At 42.5% G+C, this 22,332-nt stretch overlaps 1 protein-coding gene across 1 annotated transcript; it reads right to left on the bottom strand.

Moving 5' to 3' along the window:
* Positions 1-4,112: 4,112 nt before the first annotated feature.
* On the bottom strand, positions 4,113-21,064 carry SALL1 (spalt like transcription factor 1). The gene is made up of 3 exons (XM_032771486.2): positions 20,719-21,064; positions 7,743-11,155; positions 4,113-6,697 (listed from the first exon to the last, which is right to left on the bottom strand). The coding sequence occupies exons 1-3, from the start codon at positions 20,792-20,794 to the stop codon at positions 6,257-6,259; spliced, it is 3,930 nt and encodes a 1,309-aa protein (XP_032627377.1). The 5' UTR covers positions 20,795-21,064; the 3' UTR covers positions 4,113-6,256.
* Between the last annotated feature and the right edge of the window lie 1,268 nt (positions 21,065-22,332).

The raw sequence follows: 22,332 nt of genomic DNA, 5'->3' as shown, positions 1-22,332 counted from the left end.
TGATGGTAAGGGAAAAGAGAAGGGGGAACTGGCGCACTAATGAGAAAAATCCGGCGCGAAAGCCACATTGATTTTTGTTACAGTTGTGACTAAGGATTAATCTAATGCACACGCATTAGAAATCCTGTCCCAAGGACCTGCACTGAGGTGGAGGCCCCCAACTGCACCGGGACTCAGGATGTGCTTTCAACTTGCCAGAAGACCGCTGGAGGGACTAGGGGTCGTTTTATTCCCCTGCCTGTTTCTCGTAAGAGCTGGAGTCAAATCATGCCCGATTTAACAGTTCGCATTTAAAGAATGCACAAAAATCTGCTCCATCCCCTTCCACTGGTCCCTGCGCAAAACTCGGAGGCAGCAGGCCCTGGGAGAGCGAAACGGGGACGATCTTGGCCTAGGGGTAGGTGGCATGAGGCATTAGGGTGGGGAAAGTCGGGTCCCTGCACAAACACAGGGCACCTGATGTGGTGCAAGGGGCCTCTGGAAAGACCAGGCAGGTGCCATTGGGGGGCTGACAGCTGGGTGTGGGGCTCTAGGTCTGGAGAACTGGAGCCCAGCTATGGGGCTGCAGAGGGAGCCCAGGTGTGAACCCAAGTTGCAGGGAGCGCCAGGAGCTGTGCAGTCGAAGGCAAGGGAACCTGTGTGTGTGAGTGGAGGGAAAGGTATAGACCTTCCAGGAAAAATGGGGCAGCGTATTTCGGAGCTCACGGTCTCCCTGTGCAATGCCATGCCCCACTCTCTGCGATGCTTGCGGCCAGTCATCAACCGGGCCCCCCAAAGCGACTTAAGCAGGAGATTTCCCTCCAGCCGGTGTAAAAGCAGCTTCTGCCCGGAGCCCCCGCTAACACGGGTCCATCTCCCCCTGCTCGGGGGCAGCCCCGTGGGCAAGGGGAGCGGAAAGGCAGGGGCAGCGGGAGTCTCTGTCCCTAAGTCTGGGATCAGAAACACACCGCTGAATGCGCCTGGAGTGGGCGGGGAGCTGAGCCCCGCCTGCCGGCCGGCCATGCACGATAGCAGGTTTTGTGGGTCAGCATTAGCCAGACCTGAAAACCCAGCACTGTTCACAGCGCCACCTGCGCAGGGTTCCTGTTTGGGGAGCGCAGACCCCGACTGGGTGTGTCTCTACAGCAACCCTGGGTGGCAGGAAGCCTTCGGGTGGTCTCGCCTTTCGGGCTCATTACGGGAAATCTTCTCCTTCCCTTTGACTTACACTCAGGAGGGCGGCGGGCCACGCCACTCTACCTCCGCACCAGGCTGCAGGGGGACATGGAGAACCCCCACCACCACACACTCACCTGCCTCCCCTCCTCTCCCCTCAGCGTGAGGCTCGTTGCGGGGCCTGGGGGAGGGGGCGGAACCCAGCCCCTTGCACCCAGACCTGCCCGCACCCAGCTGACACGTGCCCCAGCGTCTCCTGCAGCCTCGCGTCGTGCAAGGGGTGGTTGGAGGGGTGATGGGAGGAGAGACAAAGCGAGCCTGGCTCTGTAGATTTCGGAACGATCCGCGGCGTCCGCTCGCCGGAGCCCCAAACCCTGGGGCTTTGGTTGTGGGGGATGAAATCTCATCCAGAGCCCACCGACGTGAGAAATGCCCCTGCTCGGGCCTCAGCTTCCCAGGCCGAGGGAAAAGCCGCCGCTCCAACTAACAGACAGGAATCGGCTGCCCTAGTGGTAGAGAAACACTCCGGTGTGCGGCCCGCCCGGGTGAGCTAGGAGAGGGGGCGTTCACACGGGAGAGCAGAACGGAGTCGCTGCCTTAGATATACAGATGGGGGGGGAGGGAATCTTTTTTAAAAAGCCAGGCAAGAGGGAGTTCACACCTCCTCGGCTACATGCGCCTGGCCGCCCGGAGAGCCCGCCGCTGCAGCCCTGGAGGGGGTGGTATTCAGTGGGGACTGTCCCGTGTAGACTCGCTTTAAATGATCCTGGGGAAAAGAACCCGAGCCCCAAAACCCAGCTGCGAGTGTTTTCCGCCCTACCCCTCCCTCTAGGGCCGGGGCAGGGATGTTACATCTTCCCCCACGGCCCTCGTTTCCCAAAGGAACAGCGCCCCGCACTCCCGGGGGGGTTTCTTTCTCCTGCACCCTAAAGCGCAGTTAAGAGGGATCTAATTCGCCTCCTCTTCCCCCCCACCCCGAAAAAAAAAAAAGACCAGATATTCCCAGGCACCCTTCCCCTTTTTCAAAAACGAGCTGGGGTATTTCTTGTATATCCCTTGCCCAGTTGGCAGCTAAGTCTTGCTATAAAATAAAATCTTCCATAATATCCCCCCTCAACCCACCCGCTCTCCTCCCCTGCACTGTTCCCACATGGCTTTTGCCTACATCGGGCCAGCCCATTTCTGCTCCTTCCTCGGGGATTTTTAGACAAAATACACCTGCGCCCAACCCTTTTGAGGGCGTTCACCACTTTGATTCTGGCTACAAGGCGCCTTCCCTCTGCTGGGGTGGGAGTCACTTCTCCCCCCACGTGCCGCACCATTTTGCAGAACAGTTCTGAGTTTTCATGGTGTTAAATAAACCAGCCCAATTCCTAAGGACAGGATCGTGGGCCGGAATCCTCCCCCGTCCATCCCCTTGCTGAAGGGCAGAAGGAATCCGAACCCCTCGCTAACAAAAAACTGGTCTATTGTTAAAGTTCCTGGCCGGTGCGTCCCAGAGCAGAAATATTTAGTCGAGGAGGCAAACTATTTTTGGGATGAACAGGGTGGTAGAGAAGGAGCCCATCGTAGCTCCTAGCTCTGAGGCCTCTGTACAAAGCCATGCACTTTCTGTGTAGAAATATAAAGGAATCGCACTGCAGAGCCAAACCTTCTCCAAAAGGACAAAGCCGCAGGTGGATAATTTCAGTAACTCGCTGATGCTTCTGGAAAGGGGTGGGGGACTAAGCTGAACCCGGAGAGAAGATTACCTTAGTTAAACTGATGAGGGAGGAGTGTGCACCAAATCTCTCTTGCTTGAAACCAATGAAATAACTCACTTAAGGAGATAATTATGCCTTGCATTTATAATGCCCTGCTATAAAATAATATCCCCTTTTAATATAGGCTCTGATACTTCCTCCTCTACCAAATCAGTGAGAGTTGTGCTCACACTCATCACCTGCAGAGCCCCTATTTCCAGTAGCCAGCTGCACCAACTACACCAACATTCAACCTTAAATAGTATTTACTGTCCTGTATAGCTCAGTCTAGTAATGCTCAGCATTACAGCTCAAGGAGCAGTTACCCTGTGGTGCAGTGGCTGCTCCAGCTCCTGCTCTGGGAGAAGGTCAAACATGTTAACATCTTCCCTCAGGCCCAGCTGGGCAGGAAAGGGGAAGCAAAGGAGTATGACAAGGTCCAAGCTACTCTACAGCTCAGCATCCTAAACCAGCTGTTAGGCAGCCAATTAGGAGTTGAGGGTTATTTTACATCAGATCAAGAAGAAAAGGACCTTATGCAATTAGTTTTGATGTATTTCAGAAAAGCATCACAGCTGAAAGCTTTAGAGCCTTTCCCAACACATCCCATAAGAGTTTTGTATTTTTGATTAATTTTCTAGACCCACTGCTAAAAAGACATTATAGACAATACCCTACACATCCGTGAATGCCACCTCCTGCTGCGGAGTTTGTGATTAATGAAAAAGTTTACCACACCATGCCAAGAGTTTATCTGCACCGGCTGGAAGCAGTGCATAGCTCTTCCCAAAGCCACGTTTGCAAGTACAGTATAGGGCCAAATTCTTTTCAGCAGTTACAGCAGCAGAGAACTGACCTTCTTCAGTCCCAGGATGTCAAAGGCATTAACAGTGCCTTAATAGTTCTCTCTCTGCAGGGCAGTACAACCCCTAATTTAATAATATTTTTAATGTAGGGCTGAGTTTTACATGGCTTAATACTGCCCCCACAGAAAGTCACAGGTAAAGCTCCAATGAACCTGAACAGGTTAGGCTCTAAGATGAACCAACAAAACCACCCACAAAACAAAACAACCCACATTTAAAGTAAAAGTCTGCTAAAACCTTGTTTCTGCCACTTAGTTACACAAAAGTAAAGGTATTCTAAAAAGGTAATTCATATTTAATGTCTTAAATTAGTCTGTTTAATTTGTCTTTGAGGCTAAAATGACTCAATTTTAGATACACTATCTCTAGTGTACATTTACATGTTAACAAATCTGCATATTATGTGTGACTCATCTGGTACATAAATCTAACAGTAAAAGATGTACATTTTTCTAAAAGCATTAGTGTTTCTAGTGTATTTAGGATGCATAATCATTAAAATGAAAATGAAAATTCCCTATGAAAAATAGTTACTGCACAGGAGATAATTTTCAGGTTAAGTCTCAGCATTATACTGTACATTCTCCCCTACCTCCAACTCAAGATAGCAGAAGTAATTAGACTACAAGGGTCTAAATTCTTCGTCAAAATGACATGTAAAAAAATAAAAATATTTGAATTATCAGCGTGCAAAAATACACAATATACATAAAACTAGAAATTGTCATTTGTTTTAAACTTGTATAATTTAAAAACTGCCAAAATGATTGTTTTGCTTCAAATTAAAAAAGTTACTCAAAAAACCCTCTCACAGGCACAAATTGTGGACCCAATCTTGCATCCCAAAACTCCCATTAAAGTCAATGATAGTTGTGGGTGCATAAGGAATGCTAGACCAAACCTGCAAGGAGAAAGGCCATACTGATTCCTCCTCCCTACCCCCATATAATATATGAAGGTTTTTAGTGGACATTTTAACTCAGACAAAGCAGGATAAACATGCCACAATCATACAGTCTCACAGAATAAAGTAAAGTAAACATCAAATCTAAAACATTTGAACCAAGTGAAGCCTTAAATCCAATATAAAATTTCCTTCAAAGGAAACTTACCTAGTCTCGATAAGGCCATTGTTAGCAGCATTTTATAAAGATGAAGAATACTAAAATTACTCCCAGTCATCAAATTGGAGGTGTGATATCACTGAATAGTTAAAGGACAAGGTTCCCATTCTTAGTGGAGATGCAAATATATACTAACCATTAATATGCAATAAACATATGTATACCACACATACATATAGATACACACACATATACATACCTGGATAGTCCTCTAATACCCAGGGGTAAGGTTAAATAAATAGTACATTCAGAGACATTATTAAATACAAATACACTTTAAAAACACAGAGACAACATTTTATCTGTTGCAAAAATGTATTTGATTACTCAAGTAAAATTACAGTATCTCTGTTGTTAGTATTAAATGTTAAAGAAACTGGACCTCTATTCCTTTCAACTTTCCAAGAAAGTGCATGTAACAGTCCAAAGTTGTGTTTTTCCCCCCACATATCTAATACAAAATAAACAAACACTATCCTTGTTCCCTTGGTCAAGAAGTAGGGCTTGGTCTTGCAAGGAACATTATGTACATTTTAATGAAAGTGATATTTCTTATTCTATATACAGGAGCATCTACATTTGTCCATGGAAGGTTGTTCAAGATGCTATACTTAGCAGCATTGTGAAAGTCCAGCACATTTTCTATAATGAATATACCTACAAGGCAAAATGTTACGTCTCAGTTTCAACTACCAAAACAACACTTTTGTATCTTCTCTAATAATCTGCGTGCTTATTACTGTACAGAAACTTATGAACATTTAAGACAACTCAAGTAAAAAGCACAATACAAACAGTTCAAAACGAAAAATGTTAAATCTACAAAAATTAAAGCAGTTTTAATTTTATAATAAAAATCAAAAACTGAGCTTGTAAAGGACCCGCACTGTTCAGTCATATTCTCAGCTTTCAGTCCTTTTCTTAATTCTGTTTGGAAAATTAAACAATGTGTTGCTGATAAAATTTCCAGCAAGATCAAAGTATACATTTATATACAGACTTTTATTAGAGATCTAATGCACCACTGAGGTGGTGCATCAATACCAGAGTTCATGTTAAATTGGATATAGAAAATAAGTTAATGCCAGAAAAAGATCACCTAGCAGAACAGACTTGCAACTGCCATAAATGTTACAGCATGTTTACAGCACTCTAGTCGATTAGTATTTAGTTCAAAATACAGGAGACCAAAGTTAATGCTTGCATTTGTTTGCAAAGCAAGGTTATATCACTAATAAATAAGCTCTCTTAGAACTCTAGAAGTAGAACATGGTACAAAAGAATGTCTTTATAATGTTGTTGTTTGTAGACTTGTAAAAAGCAACCCTAGGTTGCACTATTTGCAGGAATGTTATTGATAAGGTTTATTCTAATTTGTTACAATTTCTTTGTTGTCTTCCACAAAACGTGTAAAACGGAAGTTTGTCCCATTTTCATTGCTTGCCATTTTCTCCAGACCAGCTAGAGGTGCATTAGGTTCAGAATTCTGGAGCTTCTCCAGGCTTCCAGTCAACCCACTAATAGGTGAACTGCCACCATTGCCCAGGCTTCCAGGAATTGGAGGGATGCCACCATTCTGAATGACTGAGATCTCATTGGTCTTCATAGCCAAGCCATTGGAGAGTGCAGCTGCATACTGATTCCAGAAGCTGGAAGGGTCTCCGTTTCCTGACCTTGCAGCCAAATCTTTCTGAAACATTTCTGAGAATTTTACAGGATTGCCTCCTAGAAATGTCATGGGACCATCCACTGAAAGTCGTCTGCCTCGTCTAGCAGGAGTGCTGTTCCACATGTGAGTGCCCATGTGAACCTGCAAGAAGGGAGTGGGTGGGGGAAGGAAGGTGGTTAGCAGTGGAATTCATTCTGACTGATCAAATATACCTTACCACAAAACAAAGAAGGCAGTCATGTATCTATTATTATTTATGTAAAGAATACCACTAAAGGTAAAGGATGTAATATTCCAGTTCAGATCAGTAACAACAAATAAGGTTCATCTGACCTAGGTACCAGCATTATGCAGAATGCCCATATTTTTCCTGTTGAACAATACATTGCTTATTACTCTTTTTCATTACATGTATTTAGTTTATGATAGCTTTATGTTATCCAGTCAATTGCAGCTAATGATTTTAATCCTGAAAGTAGCTATGTCCACTTTCATTGCAATGGTAAGTATTCTATTTGACACTCTTTACCCTATAAATGTCTTTTTCAGACAGGAAGAAAGTAACCTTTACTGATTGCTCATCGGAGAGCCTTGTGTATAGACAGAATGGCCTGAAAGTAATTATTCATCTCACATTACTGGCAGAAATCTCTAGAGAAATACTCTGTCAACAGAAACATGTACACAGTAAAGTGCTCAACTAGTGTTCTAGAACTTAAGTATATTTGCTTTTTCGACAGATCAGTAGGAAATGTTAGTTATACAATCAAATAAAATAATACTTATTAGTTCAAGAATTATTAGTTAGAAACAAGTCTGTTGTGCGTGAGTTATGAAAATAGTATATTTAAGATGCAGTGCTTAATAAGTAATATACGCAGTACACTTCATGCATATCTGAATTAAACACCCTCTAGCAACATTCGGCTATCCTGTATCATAGGCTACATAGTGAGTTTGGTGCATTTTATCAAACCAGAAATATCTTGCTGCATTAAACTCTTCAATCCCGTTCAAAATGCCAGGCGCCGAGCATGTGACAATCTACTGGTGCCAAAGCTAACCAGATAAAACCATTTTTCATACCCCAGATATCTAAAAGGAGCACTGTTTACAACACTGCAGATGTAAATGTAAACAAACAAAAAAACCCACAACAGCATAAGAACAGCAAGAAGGAAAGTACCTTAAGATTGCCTTTTGTCGTGAAAGCTCTTCCACATATAGTGCAGGCAAAAGGCTTTTCGCCAGTGTGTGTCCTTTCATGAATCTGCAAAGCACTAGAAGATGAAAATGTTTTCCCACATGTGTTGCAGTAGTGCTGTTTGGGAGTTCTTCGGGGTAGAGCTGGAAGCAGAACTGGTGATGTGGCAGAAGATGGCAAAGGCCCTAGAGGAACAAGACCAGGCGGTGTGTCTTTGCTATCCTGAGGAGAGCCGTGCAGAAAGCCATTAACCTCAGTTTTTATGAGAGATGACAATGAATTAGCAGGTATAACTGAAGAGTTCTGATTAGGGCCAATATTGGAATTGGGCTCAAAAAGCTGTGATGGCAGATCTCGCATTTGATGTGTCAACATATGCTGCTTCAAATTACCCTTTGTGGAAAAGCCACGATTGCAGACTGTGCAAATAAATGGTCTCTCTTTGGTATGACTTCTGTAATGAATGTCCAAGGCACTCTGACAAGCAAACGTTTTGCCACAAATGTCACACGCTGTGTTTTTAAATTTACCTCTATCTCTGAAAGGAAAGAGCATACTCAAAGATTCTTCTTTAATTATTTTATCTGTGTTACTAGAGGTCAAGTCCAAAGCACCACCATTAGCAGGAGTTGGAGACAAACCATTGGCAAACTCACTTGGTAAAGCTCTTAGCTGTTTCTCTTCAATACTTGGTGATTTGCGGTAATCATTAGTGCTGTTGGATGGGGACAAGGCCTGCATAGAAGAGGTAGACTCTGAGATAGCAGGACTTCCAGCACTTTGGCTTTCCATATCACCACCAATAGATGATGAATCATTTGTCATAACATCCCCCTCCACTGACCCATTTTCAACTGATTTTAAGCTAGCTTGAAGTTGTTCAGCAAGTCCTGCATTGATCATCTTCATTTGTTTTTCCAAAGCAGCAATACTTGACATTTCCAGTGGCAGAGGGGAAGAAGATAAGCTGTCTTGGGACGCATCAACAGATTTAGGTGTATCTGGCACGCTGCTGTCAGGACAGTCTTCCATGTTCTCGTCTGAGAAGTTGTCTAGATCATCAAAATTCTTCTCATCAAAAGATCCTGTGTCAGATTCCATTGATTCTGGATAGTTTTCTGTGACAGGCGTATTGGGAATCTGTCCTCCCATATGCATTCGGATATGCTGCTGTAGCACGACAGCATTGGTGAACTTTTTCTGGCAGATCGGGCATGAATGTTGTACTCTCAGCGGGGGCATGGCACGATGAACACTGTAATGAGTCTTTAAATTTCCTTTAGTAGTGAAAGCACGACCACAAATTTTACATTTAAATGGCCTTTCACCAGTATGTGTGCGATAATGCATTTTTAATGCACTCTGGCAACTGAGAATTCGATGGCAAATAATACACTCATTAGGATCGGTTGCCTTTTTGTCAATATTTTCTACCAGTTGCTGCAATTTTGATGTTTCTGATGCCGACGTTGAATCTAGTAGTCCTCCAAATGGAAACTTTGCCTTAAATTGCTCCGACATTAGAGGCATCAGTGGATTTGTAAAAGTGACAATGCTGTTGGAGCTGGAGTCTGCTGCCGGTGAGCTCACAGAGCTGTTAATATTAGTGAAGGAGTTTGAGGTGTGAGTGTTTTCTTCTGTTTTGCCATTTGTGGTAGGCAAAGCACTGACCTCTGCCTCATCTGAATGTCCATTTGAATTTTTTACAGCAGGATCAGCTACTCCCGAGTCACTTTTGACAGAACCTGGAGGGCTAGCCAAATGATGGCTAATGGGAATAGGTTGAGGCTCCTCAGTTTTGATAAATGGTGTCAAGCTTGGAATTGTTGGGGGGAGTGGCAGGCCAACAGAAGTAGTCAAAGTAGACAAAACTGGCTTGCTGTCCAGCCAGCTGGTTACAGGTTTCTCTGGTGGGATAGACATCCCGTAAGGAATACCTGTGCTTGTAGGAATATTGTCCAAATGTTCTGGCACTGGGTACGGATTCATTTGAATATGAGGGTATTTTTCTTTATGACGCTGAAAGTGGACTTTTAAGTTTCCCTTTGTGGAGAATCTGTTTCCACATATGTTGCATTTGAAGGGCCTCTCGCCAGTGTGAGAACGTAAGTGAATCTGCAAGGCACTGTCACTCCCAAAGACTTTCGCACAGAACCTGCATTTATGTTTAAAGAATGCCTCATCAGAAGTACTTTTTGCTTCAAAAGCAGTTACATTTGGTGGCTTGCTTTTTCTTTGCTGTGCCAAGGCGGTCAAGGAGTTTAAATCCTCTGCAGGTGTTCCAAGATTGGACAAGGGGTTGGAGAAAACCGAGTTATTAGGGGCAGGTTGAGGTAGAAGTGGATTAGATGCAGGACTTAATAAACTGCTTATTGCAAAAGCTGGTGAAGATGATGCTGATACTGGTGGGTTGCTGAGCTGTGAGCCACCAACATTTGAAGCCACTTGTTCCGAGGATGGTGTTGTAACTGCTGCTGCCAGTATGTTAATATTTGGAGAAGAGCCACTACTGGATGGAATTATAGTATTGCCAGAGTTGCTCTGAGGTAGCTGTATAGGGGGTAGTTGTTTCAAACCACTGATGCTGGCAGATTGACTAGCAAGGCTTTGTGCTAATCCAGCTGCCGCAGCCAGCTGCTGGGATAAATGGGAACTTAGTGTGGACAAGGGATTGGCAGATGTTCGTAAAGTACCTTGAGAAGGGCTAGCAGATGTTGACACGTCTGTGTTTTGGGAAGCCAACAATAATATTTGGTGACGAATTTGTTCAATCAGTTGCAACTGGTGGATCTGCTGTTGCTGTAAAGCCAACAGTTGCTCCATTAGGGCAGGTACAGCAAGCTTATTATTTGATGCACCATTACATCTTGCTTCCTGTGAGAACTGTGCTACTGCCACTTTTGTACTTTGAAGGTTTTCTATGATGACATTGCTATTTATCACTGAAAAGTTGCCTAATGCTGTCAGATCCCCTATTTGAGGTAGAGAGGTTGTTATAGCTGAGGTACCCATTGTGGAGCTGTTACTGCTTGTAATACTATTGTTGACGCTCTTGGAACTGCTACTGCTATTGTTAATGCTGGAAGCCTCCACATCCATGGAATCTTCCTTGTCAAGTTTGTTATGCTCTGAAAGGTCACTGCAGTCTACTTGATCTGTGTTATTAACTGTGTCATTCATCTGTTCATCAGGATTATCAGAAGGGGAACGAGGAGGGAAGGTTTCAGAAGGAGAAGCTGGATTTTCGTTCACAATTAAAACTAATTGATTTTTAGTACAGTTCTTCTTGTGTTGCAGGAGATCTGATAATTCAAAGAACTCAGCACAGCACCTGCCACAGACATGGGCATCCTTGTTCTTAGTGGTTCGATTTGCGTGACCCTTTTCTGTGTCTCCTAAAACATCAAAAGATGATGGATTAGAAACTGAGCAGAAACACAGAAATTTCTCTAGGACATTTTTATTTTAAATCTACTGTTTTTTAACTCTCAGACTACAACACACAAAGATTGTATGTGAGAAGAGATCAATATTAGTGCTTTCAAAATATTGCTCATGACTGATTTTTAAGACTGCACGTGGGTGTTGTATTAATCCCTATGTTTTAGATGATCATTTCCTTCAGATAATCCATCAAAATATAAAATACTATGAACTGAAGACATTGGGGCATAATGAAATTCCATAGCAAAGTATTGATTTCCAGATTTCATACTGCTTATTGTCTAGTTGTTCACTGAGCGCAAATCAACCATTTGAAGGACCATTAGACTCTCAAGTTCCTGTCAACCTTGTTGATTTTCAACGGATTCAAAGATACCTGTGACAGTTGCCCCTGTCATTAAACTAATTTGTAGTCACTCAAGGTCCCAATCAGTTGTTGACAAAAAAAAAAGTGCATATCACTAAGCTACAGACTAACAACTCAAAAAAAGAAAAAAAAATATCGCTTGAGTATCCACGTAAGACCTAAGCTAACTTTGATTGTATAGCAAAGATTAACTTTTGATGTGAAAGCTAATTCCACTGTAACTGGAGACTTCGAGCTGAATAAAAAGGAAAAATCCTCAATAAAAGGAGAATTATTCATATTTCACAAATAAAGTATTTTTTCTAAACCCATTTATTATGCTTTGACTCATATTTGGTTTTAAGATTGAAGAATGATAAATCTGCTACTCTTCAGCAAAAGAACTCTTTGTGGGATAGATTCAGAGCTCAGTTATGCTAGTGTAAATCTGGAGTAGCTCCATTAACACAAAGGAAATACTGTGGATTTACACCAGCCAAACTGAGATGAGGATCTGACCTCAAATCTATAAACTCTGCATAAGTTTTACATTTCTGAATAAACATCAGGAAAGATGATCAGTTAAAAGGAAATGTTCACATTCAATAAGAAATAAGTCTTGGTTTTAAGTTCGATAATTCTATGCAATTTTACTTGTCTGAATGCATTTAAAAACTATTTGCTCTTAACTGTTGTCAATTGTTTAACAGATTGTAGTGAACCTCTCATTATAAAATCCTTTCATTTCATGTTTGTTTCCACTAGTTGCTCACATTTCTTATCACTGGGATCCGTTTGTAAATTAAACATTAAAAAATCTCTGACTCTAAACTAGCTGATCCTATTCAAAGACAGGATGGCTCCCTATTGTTTGCTCAGCATGAGGACACCAACTTCTGTTGTACAAATGGTGTGTGGTCATCTTGGAAGGCTGTGAAAAAAAAAAACAACTGTTTAATTCAAGGATTACCTCCCTGCATGTTTCTCTCCAGCACTAAATCAGATAATAGGCGGTTTCCATTACTTCCAAATTAAATCTCAAAGAAAACTAAAATAAAAGTTCCTGTAAAAAGTTGAGAAACAAACTAATGATTTGTCTTAACAAATGAGAATTTGAAAATAAAGAGCCATTTCTTTTAGAATGCAAACAAAATGAGATGTGATGCAGATTATTAGCATTATATTTTTCAATATTTTGTTCCCTCTCTCGCTTTACCCAAGTATATATTGTATATACTATGATGTAGAGCTTAGCATGAACACCCAAAAATTGCAGGATATCAGTTGCAACTGATATTTTGTTTAATTAACTAGTTGGTTCCATATTTTATAGATCTTTTACTGATGCATATCTCAAAAAAGTTAAATGTAGGTGTGAAAATAGGTTTCTATATACACATCAGTATTAACAAGCTATAAGGTATGAGAAGAAAGCAACAATTATGATTCAGTTTTTAAGTTAAAGTTTACTCATACTAATTAGTGTTGGATTCCAATACACATTTTATGCACTTTTAGAAATATTGTACAGTGTTCAAAAATGAAGGAAAATATTAAATGAAATTTATTAAAGTTGTGTACTTTTCTTTAGTCATTGTGCTATTTAACTCCAGATAAAAATAATGACAAACATTCCACTTAAGGCTTTTTATTTTGACAACCTATTTCAAATGATGCATCCATTTCAGAAGCTTATTTTAAACTAGGAAATGCAATTCCTAATATATTCAACAGAAATGTTATTTCTTTCTCTTTGCCATTTCCATATGTAATGGTTATGTTTCCATCTACTTTTACAGCCAATTATGAAGGAACAAAAGCTATTCTGTTTGTTCACACATTTTCAACAAAATGCATTAAAACTATTATGTCAGCATGTTCTATTAAGCTCTGCATTCAGTGGAAAATACTTTTCAACCAGATCACATTTATCAAAACATAAAGCCACTTTAAAACACAGTTTTGCTTGGTCAGCTGTGCTTAGATAAATAATGGCAGATTCAGAACTAAATAACTAGCAAGGGAAATCAGAAAACTGACAATCAATCAAACACATTACAACAATTTGCTTCAAATATTTAGCACTTCTGTATGGAGATTAAAGAATATTTTAGTTCTTTAGTTATTTTTTTACTTGCAAAGTATCAGATATTCTTGCTTTACAAAGAAAGGTGATTTTGTACACATATCTAACTGCTGCTTTTCCATATTAGAAATTGACTAGTGTTCTAGCACAATACAATACATATTAAAACATAAAATAAAGTATGTGTATATATTTATATTTTTAAATAGTTTAAGCACGTGAATACTGCAGAAGTTAAGACATCTGTCATATCATAAGAACAAACTACATCCATACATCAAGCAAAAATAATATTGAGGGCTTAGATTTCTGTAAAATTTTTCATCTTGATATTTGTTCATGAATTGCATTCACTGGGTTTAATTTTTGTTTTCTTAAATGCAAAAAATAGGCTTCTCTATATTAAAATAGATCTTAATTTTACAGTTAGCTGTAGGTTATAATGACTTCTACGGGGGGGGAGGGGAGTGGCACTATTAAGTAATAATTGAGGTTTAAAATGACAGATCTTGAAAAGCAGATTTTGTAAAACTGATAGTAAGACATACAGTGTGCTTTCTACTGTATATTTAATCTCTACTGTATTCTAATCACATCTCTTAGCTTTCTAAGTATTTCCTTGAATGATCTGTTCTAAATAATAGTAATTGGTGACCTGACTAAATGAAGTTTCTTTGTTGTGCCTATCATGATGAAGAAATCTTCCATCTTGCTTTTATGTATCCTGTAAAGAATTAACAGTAAAATTAAATCTGCCGTGGGTAGCTATATAGAAAATTCAAACAGCAGTAATTATGAAAAAAGTCCACAACCTTTTAAATGACATTAATGACACTATGGATTGTCATTGTCATCCTTGTCAGATGTTGGTTTTTCAGTTTACAGGTTTCTTAAGGATCGTGAAAAATTTTTAGTGCTCAAACATTACTCATTTCAAACTTGGGAATTTTGAACCACTTGAGATGCATATTCTAGAATGAGAACCAAAACATTCCATAATCCTCAAACTTGTAAAATGAAAAAAAGAATCTGCTTTGCTTAGCAAGATGACTGAACAAGGACTTAAAATATTTAGAAGGTTTTGAACTGTAAGTGTATTTATGTTTTCAAAATGATTGCTCACCAAAATTTCCATTATAATAATGGACATGCTTCTGTGTCTATAAACTTTTAGCTAAACCTCTCAGTTAAGCAACTCAGAAATGTAATTGAAATCCCAGTTTGCATGAATTGTTTAAAGTATCCCTGGTGAATAAAAATATTTTAATTAACTGCCCCCTTAACTGATCTACTAAGAAGTTATTCTAAAGAAAACAAGTTGTAATATATGGGGGGGGGGAGTTCACATTCAATTCAGTTTCTTAACTTTTCTGTGTTATAACTTGTAATTTGCTAAAACTATTAATTCATACATTAAATTCATTCAAACAAGGAGTCTACAATTTAATAATCAAAAACCAACCAAAAAAGATTACCAAGCTATTTTAAAACTAGGAACAAATCCATCTAATGAACACAATTAAAAAAATGTCTTCCCTACAGATGAATCAAAATGAACACTAGATGGGGTTCCAGTTGCAATAGTTTCTTCAAAAAGTTGAATGTAGTTTCACTGTTCCAGTGACACGTAAAAGAAAGGCTCCTTAAGGTTATATCTAAACTTTGGCTACATAAACATTGGCAAAAGGACAAGAAACTAAATCTCTGTTGTCTGGAGGGTAAAACGGAGCTATGGGAACTACCTGTCAATCTCCTCTTTGGGGGTCTGGCATCTAAGGGGACAGGGGAATAGGGTTAGCAAAAGCAGCAAAGCTGATAAGGCAAAGCTAAAATAAACTACTAACTTCCTGCTATGCGACCAGTAAGACTCAATTCGGGGGTCACTGGCAAGATATTGAAGTACATATTGTGATCTGAACCCTGTCACCTTTCAATGGAAGGAAACTAGCAAAGGTTAAAACAGCTAACACTTAAGTAACTCCTAGCACCACTCATACAAACTTTCTTGACTATATGCTCGTGTAGCAACTACTTCACTTGTATATTCCAGTTTTTAATTCTTAAAGAAGATTTTACGGGCTATAAAGTGTCATGCACCTTAAACGGTTAGAAAAAAACTGCAATCAGTGCTTTCTTCGTCAGCGAATGTCTGTTTTGCTTTTTACTAACAATTTCAATAAGCTTAACTGTATTTTTCCCCTAATAAGACTGCTTCAGTAAAAATGACTGTTTCCACATATGGTTAAAACTGACTACCACAGAAAACTTGAAGATAGATAAATATATGAAAAGCACAGCCTGTAGATACCTAGTAATGACTTATCACCACATGTTATATTAGATGCGTGATAAGCAAAATAAATCTGGGAGAGTTGGAGAGAGTGTGTGTGTGAAGGGAAACCCACACAACATGCCAGTTTAACCCCACTGAGTTCAGTAGAACTACTTCTGACTTACATCAGCATAAGCAATATCTGATAAGGCCCACTACATCTAGTGCGCTGCCTTGCAAAAAATGTAAGAAATATATATAAATTGTAATCAAGACTGATCAAATACAGTTATCTCACAGATGATATAATAAGCTAAAAGAAGCCTGACTAAACATGTACTCCTTCCAAGCATTCAGTCTTGCAAGTGTTATTAAATAAACAACAAAATAACAGTTTTTAATAGCTGCCTGGGCCCATGGGTCATTCTGGGAACCATCTAATGCTACAGTGAATAATGAAATTCTATGATTTACTAACATCAGATGAACTGATTCATCTATATGGAAGAGAAGCAAGTATTTTATCTGCAGCAAATGCTAGCTGCATTGCTCTTCTGATAAAACCTTTGCCTTGAAAAGCTATGCTTCAAAATAATATTCTGTTGTATGATTAGGCCAGGAAGCTCCTATAATTTAAAAACCCTCCAAAATACAAAAACAAAACACACAAACCAACCCCCAACCAAAAAAGGAAAAGAAAAAGAAAAAATAAGCTTAAAATGTAATAAGAAAATATCACACAATCTCAGTTATTAACAAAAAGAAATAATCCAACTGCCTTTGGTACATTTTCCACCAGTAATTAGTTACTTGTTGAATATAATTTATGTCAAAAGTCGCTTCGATTAGTCCGATTTCTGTCCTGTTTATGCCAGTACAAAGGTATTCTGCGGGCACATTCACGGAATATAAGGAAACTTGGCTTCATTATTCAATAACTGCACCAAAATACATTTGAAATATTAAATCTTCAGAGTAAAGATGTACTGCATTGACCCTAAACTTTGAAAGAAAGTGTTCTAAAAAAATAAAATAAAATGTATGTTGTCGTAAGACATGGATGAAGTTTCTTTTCAAACTACTTTCTATTGACTCTTAACTGCGAATACATATCAGAGTTTCCTAAACTAGAACTCAAAACAGATACAACAATTTTTTGACAGAAACATGATTTTTCATTTATTCTTAAGCATTCCTTCATTTCACATTATTGCAAGTGTTGTTAAAGTAGCAGTGATGCCAAACCTGTCTGATTTCTGAAATTGTAACTGAGCTAACAAACCTGAATTCACTTCATCAAAAAAATAAGAACGGGGGATTTTTGTTTGTTTTGTTTTTTTGCAATTTTGAGGCATATCATGAAAAAAATGTTTCGCACCTATCTCAAATGTATCTACTATAAATTTAAGAACTTCTCACATGCATAAAGCATTCCTTTAATTCACTTCTATAGAGTTAGTTTTACACTAATATTGCAACAGCATTCTAAATCCTGTAACCCTATTACAAAACATACCCTCCAGGCAATGTAGTCAGAACTTATTGTCCAAGCATGTAAAACAGTCATAACCTAAAATCATTACTACTGAAAGGAGGGGAAAATCTCCTAACAGGGTTTCTAATAACCTACTGCCTTTTTTTTTTTTTTTTTTTTTTTTTTTTTGCCTTTTTTTTTTTTTTTTTTTTTTTTTTTTTTTTTTTAAAGAGAATAACGTTAAAATAAAAAATGACCTCAAAATCTCCATTATTTACTGCAGTTAACTTAAGTTACTAGCCAGGAAAACCAAAATGAAGATTATAGATTATCTAATGCCATCATTTTAGGTGAAATCCACCTATTTTAAGTAAATCATTTAGCAACAGGCAAGAAAGCTTCTCAGTTAACATTCCTTTCTCACACCCCCAATGTCTTGCATCTGAAAACATGTGCAAAATCAGATCAAAAGACTAAAAACAGGAAAGAAAAAAAAAAAGGGTGAGAGTGCAGGCACGATTTTATTAAGATACTTGAAGGTGCTTTTATCAGTGTCCTTTAGCAAAAATTTAAAAAAATAAAGACTTTGTCAAGAGATGCGATTAAACAAACTGAAGATGTGAAAAACAGCCCTTTGATTCTCCAGCAAGATAAGTTAACTTCCATCTTTGCTTTCCCTCTTTGCTTACTTTGTAAAGTTCAGAACTCTTTTTAGGGCACTGGTGAAAGGATAAATAAAACCTAACCTTTCCCCAACTCATGCTTGAAATTTCAAAGCTGAAGGAAAAAGACATTTCAAGTTAAAATAAGTGTCTTAAAGTGAAATTAAATTAATTGAATTGAACCCGGTGGCAAAATAGCAATGCATCCAGACACATGAAAATTAATCACCACCCACCCCCAAAATAAATAAAATAAAATAAAAAACGTTTCCTTCCAGAAATCAAAATACTTCACAGAAACTTTTAAACGGTACAAGAAATGGGTGCTATTTATTTATTATGATAATAATGATGCAAAGAAAGGTGTCTCAATATTTAAAAAAAAAAACCTGAATGATAACAAAGCTACCATAACATCCTTCCAGCTTTCCCAGGGAGACCCGATTTACTCTGCAGATCTTGGTATCTTAGGTTACATTTGTTCCGAAACTCCTCAGCAGCTCCCGTGCAACTTGGGGGGAGGGAAGGGAAAGAGGGGGGCTGATAAATGGAAAATGAATTAAGACAGTTCAGAGATCACAGCTCCCACGTCCCCAAACCTACCTCAGTGACGACCCTGATAAGCATGGTGCTGAAGGGGGGTGGGGAGGGTAGGAGAAGAGGGTTGTTTCCTGGCTGCTGCTTTAATGACTAATGCAGGGGGTTAATAGGGCTGAGGGAGAGCAGCTCCGGGCTCCTCTCCATGACTCACATCGCACACTGGCACGTCAGCTTCTGGCCAAGTCCCTCCGCAGCCAGAAATGTGTTCACTTTAGGAGCGTGGAGGGTTTGAAAAGGGGGACGAGTCAGAGCTTTTCTCGGAGACGAAAAGGAGCCCAGCACACCGAGCGGTTCTGGAAGTTAGCTGGGGAAGCCAAAGGTGCTGCCTCGTCTCGGGGCTGATGAGTGCCACCGTGCCCAGCCCCGGCCAGGCGAAGGAAAAGGAAACGAGTTATTTATTCAGGGCCAACTCTCTTCATCCCCATCCGATTTGCCCTGAGCACCGCATTACCCGCCAGGACAGAGGGAATAGCTCTGGAGATGGTCCCTCCAAAGAGAGATTTGGGCTGAGATCTCAACCACACTCTCCTACCGACCAAAAACTGTCACAATTTCTAGAGAGTCTCAGGAAGTGCCCTGCAAAAATGAAAGACACCCCCACCCCAACTTTCCATATCGTCCTTCCTCCCAATCTATATTATCCACATCTGCAGCCAGCCTCTTGAACGGACACCCGGTAACAGTTTTCATGTAACTTCCTGAATGGCCTGTTTATCCCCCGCCCCTCCTCCCATTTCAAAATCCGCCCCAAGGTGTGGGTCCCGCTGGTCGGCAGGCGCAGAACTGCCCCGCTGGGGCGAAGATCCAGGGGGCACCAACCAATGGGCAGGATTCCCCTCCCGTGCTCTCCGGCTGCTCATCCTTACTCGGGCTCCCACGCAGCTCGTTGTGAAGCTAAGGCATCCGCCACCTCGAGGTGCGCTGTGCTGGGGCAGGGCAAGGCAGGAGAGCGGGCCTGCCTTTGGGACACAGGACGCGGAGACCCTCTGCCACCTTCACCCTGGCCCTCGAGCCTCACTGATCAGCCAGGCACTCACTCCCCAATCGCCCACTTTCTCACTTGGATTTTCCCCACACCACTTGCCCCCGTCCCACAACCATCCCTCCCCCTACACTGCCGATTTATAAAGTCCAAGCAGACACAGGTACAAGGCCCCCCCTTCAATAAAACTCCCTTTCCCTGCATCAACGGAGGGCTTCCGGACGCCCTTTAAAAATAATAATCACAGGCTCTCCAAAGCCAGCTACAGAGCAAGCCACCCTGGTTCCTCCTTCACCGGCTTCACACCCAAAAAAGCCCCAAAGGAAGAAAGGAAACAAACAGCCCCCCCACAACTAAAGCCAGCCCCAAAGCCGCCGGAGCCGGAGCCGCTGCGAGCCCGGATCCCGCAGATGCCAGGCGGCCAGAGCGAAGAACGAGAAAAGTTACCAGGGGCAGGGAGGGAGTCAGCCAGCGCGTCAATGCGGCGAGAAAGACTTTCATCTCCAGAACGCAAACTTTCTCCCCCCTTTAAAAGTGGGGTTCAAATGCTCCGGAGGCGAGGGCTGCCTGGCAGCGCAGGTTTCCCAGCCATAGCGGGACTCCAGGGAAAAGGGGGCAGGCAGAAAAAAAGTAGGAAAAGGGCTTTTTCCTTTTTTATGGGGGGTCGGCGCAGAGAGTAAGTGCGGTCGGGTCGGTGCATCCTTAGAAAGCACACACTCCAACCCAAACCTGACTTTTGTCCCGCTCCTCACCAGCCTCTGGGGTGAGGACTACAGAGGGGGTGTGGGGGAGAAATCCATCTCTTCTGGGGTCAGACTGCCAGATCATCAACAAAAAAGGGGGGGGGGGAAGACACACACAAATGCAACAAACAGAAGGTTAATAAAATAATACAAACCCATCCTCAACAAGGGCCAAAACAGGAATATTTAAAAAAAAAACCAAAACCACCACCACCAAAAAACTCCAGCAGCTCCAGCGCTCTCTTCCCTCTCCCAGTGCAGTTTCCTAGCTGTCTCTAAGGTAAGTTGATCTATTTTGCGGGTGCGTGTTTGTGTTAAAATGTGTGCGAGAGAGATGGGAAGAACTCACCATTTCGCTGGGATAACAAGGCCAGCTCGGGGTCGGACTGGAAATGCTGAGGCTTCGCCTGCTTCCTCCGCGACATGCTGGCTCAAACATCAGCTGGGGCAGAATAAAAAATTACTAAAAAAAAATCTTCTCAAAATTACGGAAATCGAGCCTCCCCCCTCCCCAAGCCACGCCGCACCGCGCATGTGTCCTGCTATAATTATGATTATCAATAATGCATTGCGATTAATCATAGAGGGGCTCTTTGAAAGGCGATTGGCACATGGCCAGCTCTATTCAAACCCGCTCGCCTTAATCAATTAGGCGCTGATTTGCTGGAGACCCTTGTCTCTCTGCAGCTCCCACCCAATTAGTCGATCCATGTGGCAAGAGAGGGGGCTGGATTTCCCCAAAGCTGTTTGGATACAGTTTAACCCTCTTAGCAACCAGCTGGGACTGTTTCACGCCATCCCTGTTACTATAGGAATGTGCCTGCCCCCCGCTCGCTGCTGTCCCGAACTCCTGGGTTGTTGTGGGGGGTTTTCTCGTTACAAAAGGGGGCCAAGAAGCAAATGAAATTATCTCGTCTCTGAGCGCCCGGGGAGGGGGGAATAATCAGGACTGGTCGTTCCCCCAAAGCAGCAAGCGCAGAGCGAGACAGGACCCCCGGGAGCAGATCGCCCAGCTGCGGGGAAACGCTCTGGCTCTGCCCGTGCAGCGGGGACACCCATCGGGGCCGGGTGGGGGGTGAGAGGCCGGGCTTTTCCCGACTACCCTGCCCCGCGCTCTGGCAGTGCCACCGCCTCTGCCTGGGACCGTCCCATCCCCGCTCTGCCGGCGGCCAAGTTTTGTGTCTTGTTGTAACCTCTGCACCCATCGCAGATGCACTGTCCAGCCTCCCCCCGGGCCCGGGGGGCACAGTGGGCCGGGGGGGGGGGCGGGTCGGTTCAGCGGCCGACCGGCTGGTCGCAACCTCACACGTTTCCCAGGACAATTACAGCAAAGTTTGTGCCCGGCTACGTCACTAGCCCGGCCGGGGGAGCGGGAGGCTCCGCCCCTGGCGGCGGCGGCGCCGGTTGGCTGAGGCCGACGTCAATCTGCGGGAGAAGTCGGCCAGAGAAGGCTGGCGGCGGAAACCCGCCGTCTCATCTGCCCGGTGGAGTCCGGGGCACCGGGGGTGGAGCCCGGAGGGCACCGGGCAGCTTTACACGTTCCCAGGCTGGCGCACGGCTGCTCCCCTCTGCCCAGGGTTGTCGGCAGGAGGGGGTGTGAATTCGGAGTGACACCCCCCTAGCCCAAAGCGAAATCGCTCCTGACTTTCGTTTTCTGCTCGAGAGTCCGAGGCTGAGCCGCGCTGGGCTTCCAGCCCCAGGTCCCGGGCAGCCGCCTGCAGCCTGAGCTCGCGGGCCCCGCAGCCATGCCAAGCGCCCGCTCTGCTCCACACCGCCCGCTCAGCCTCCCCGCCTGAGACCGGGAGGTCGGTGCCTCGTCTCTTTCCGTGTGTGGCCAGACACGCAGAGCCAGCGCAATGGACTCTGTGCAGGCGGCTGTGCGGGGAAACTTCTTCTAACTCCGGCCACGGGAGTCAGAACTGAGTTTATGACAGAGCAGCTCTTCGTGTGGGTCAGCATGTTT

Source organism: Chelonoidis abingdonii, chromosome 19 (assembly GCF_003597395.2).
Source record: "Chelonoidis abingdonii isolate Lonesome George chromosome 19, CheloAbing_2.0, whole genome shotgun sequence".
In the NCBI taxonomy this organism is placed as follows: Eukaryota; Metazoa; Chordata; order Testudines; family Testudinidae; genus Chelonoidis; species Chelonoidis abingdonii.
This window is presented reverse-complemented; position numbering and strand designations above follow the sequence as displayed.

Excerpts from the sequence above, each read along its gene's own strand:
- SALL1 (XM_032771486.2), bottom strand. The coding sequence starts at position 20,794 with ATGTCGCGGAGGAAGCAGGCGAAGCCTCAGCATTTCCAGTCCGACCCC. Across the intron at positions 11,156-20,718 it reads CTTGTTATCCCAGCGAAATG|GAGACACAGAAAAGGGTCAC; the intron begins GTGAGTTCTTCC and ends TTGATGTTTTAG. Across the intron at positions 6,698-7,742 it reads CGACAAAAGGCAATCTTAAG|GTTCACATGGGCACTCACAT; the intron begins GTACTTTCCTTC and ends CCCTTCTTGCAG.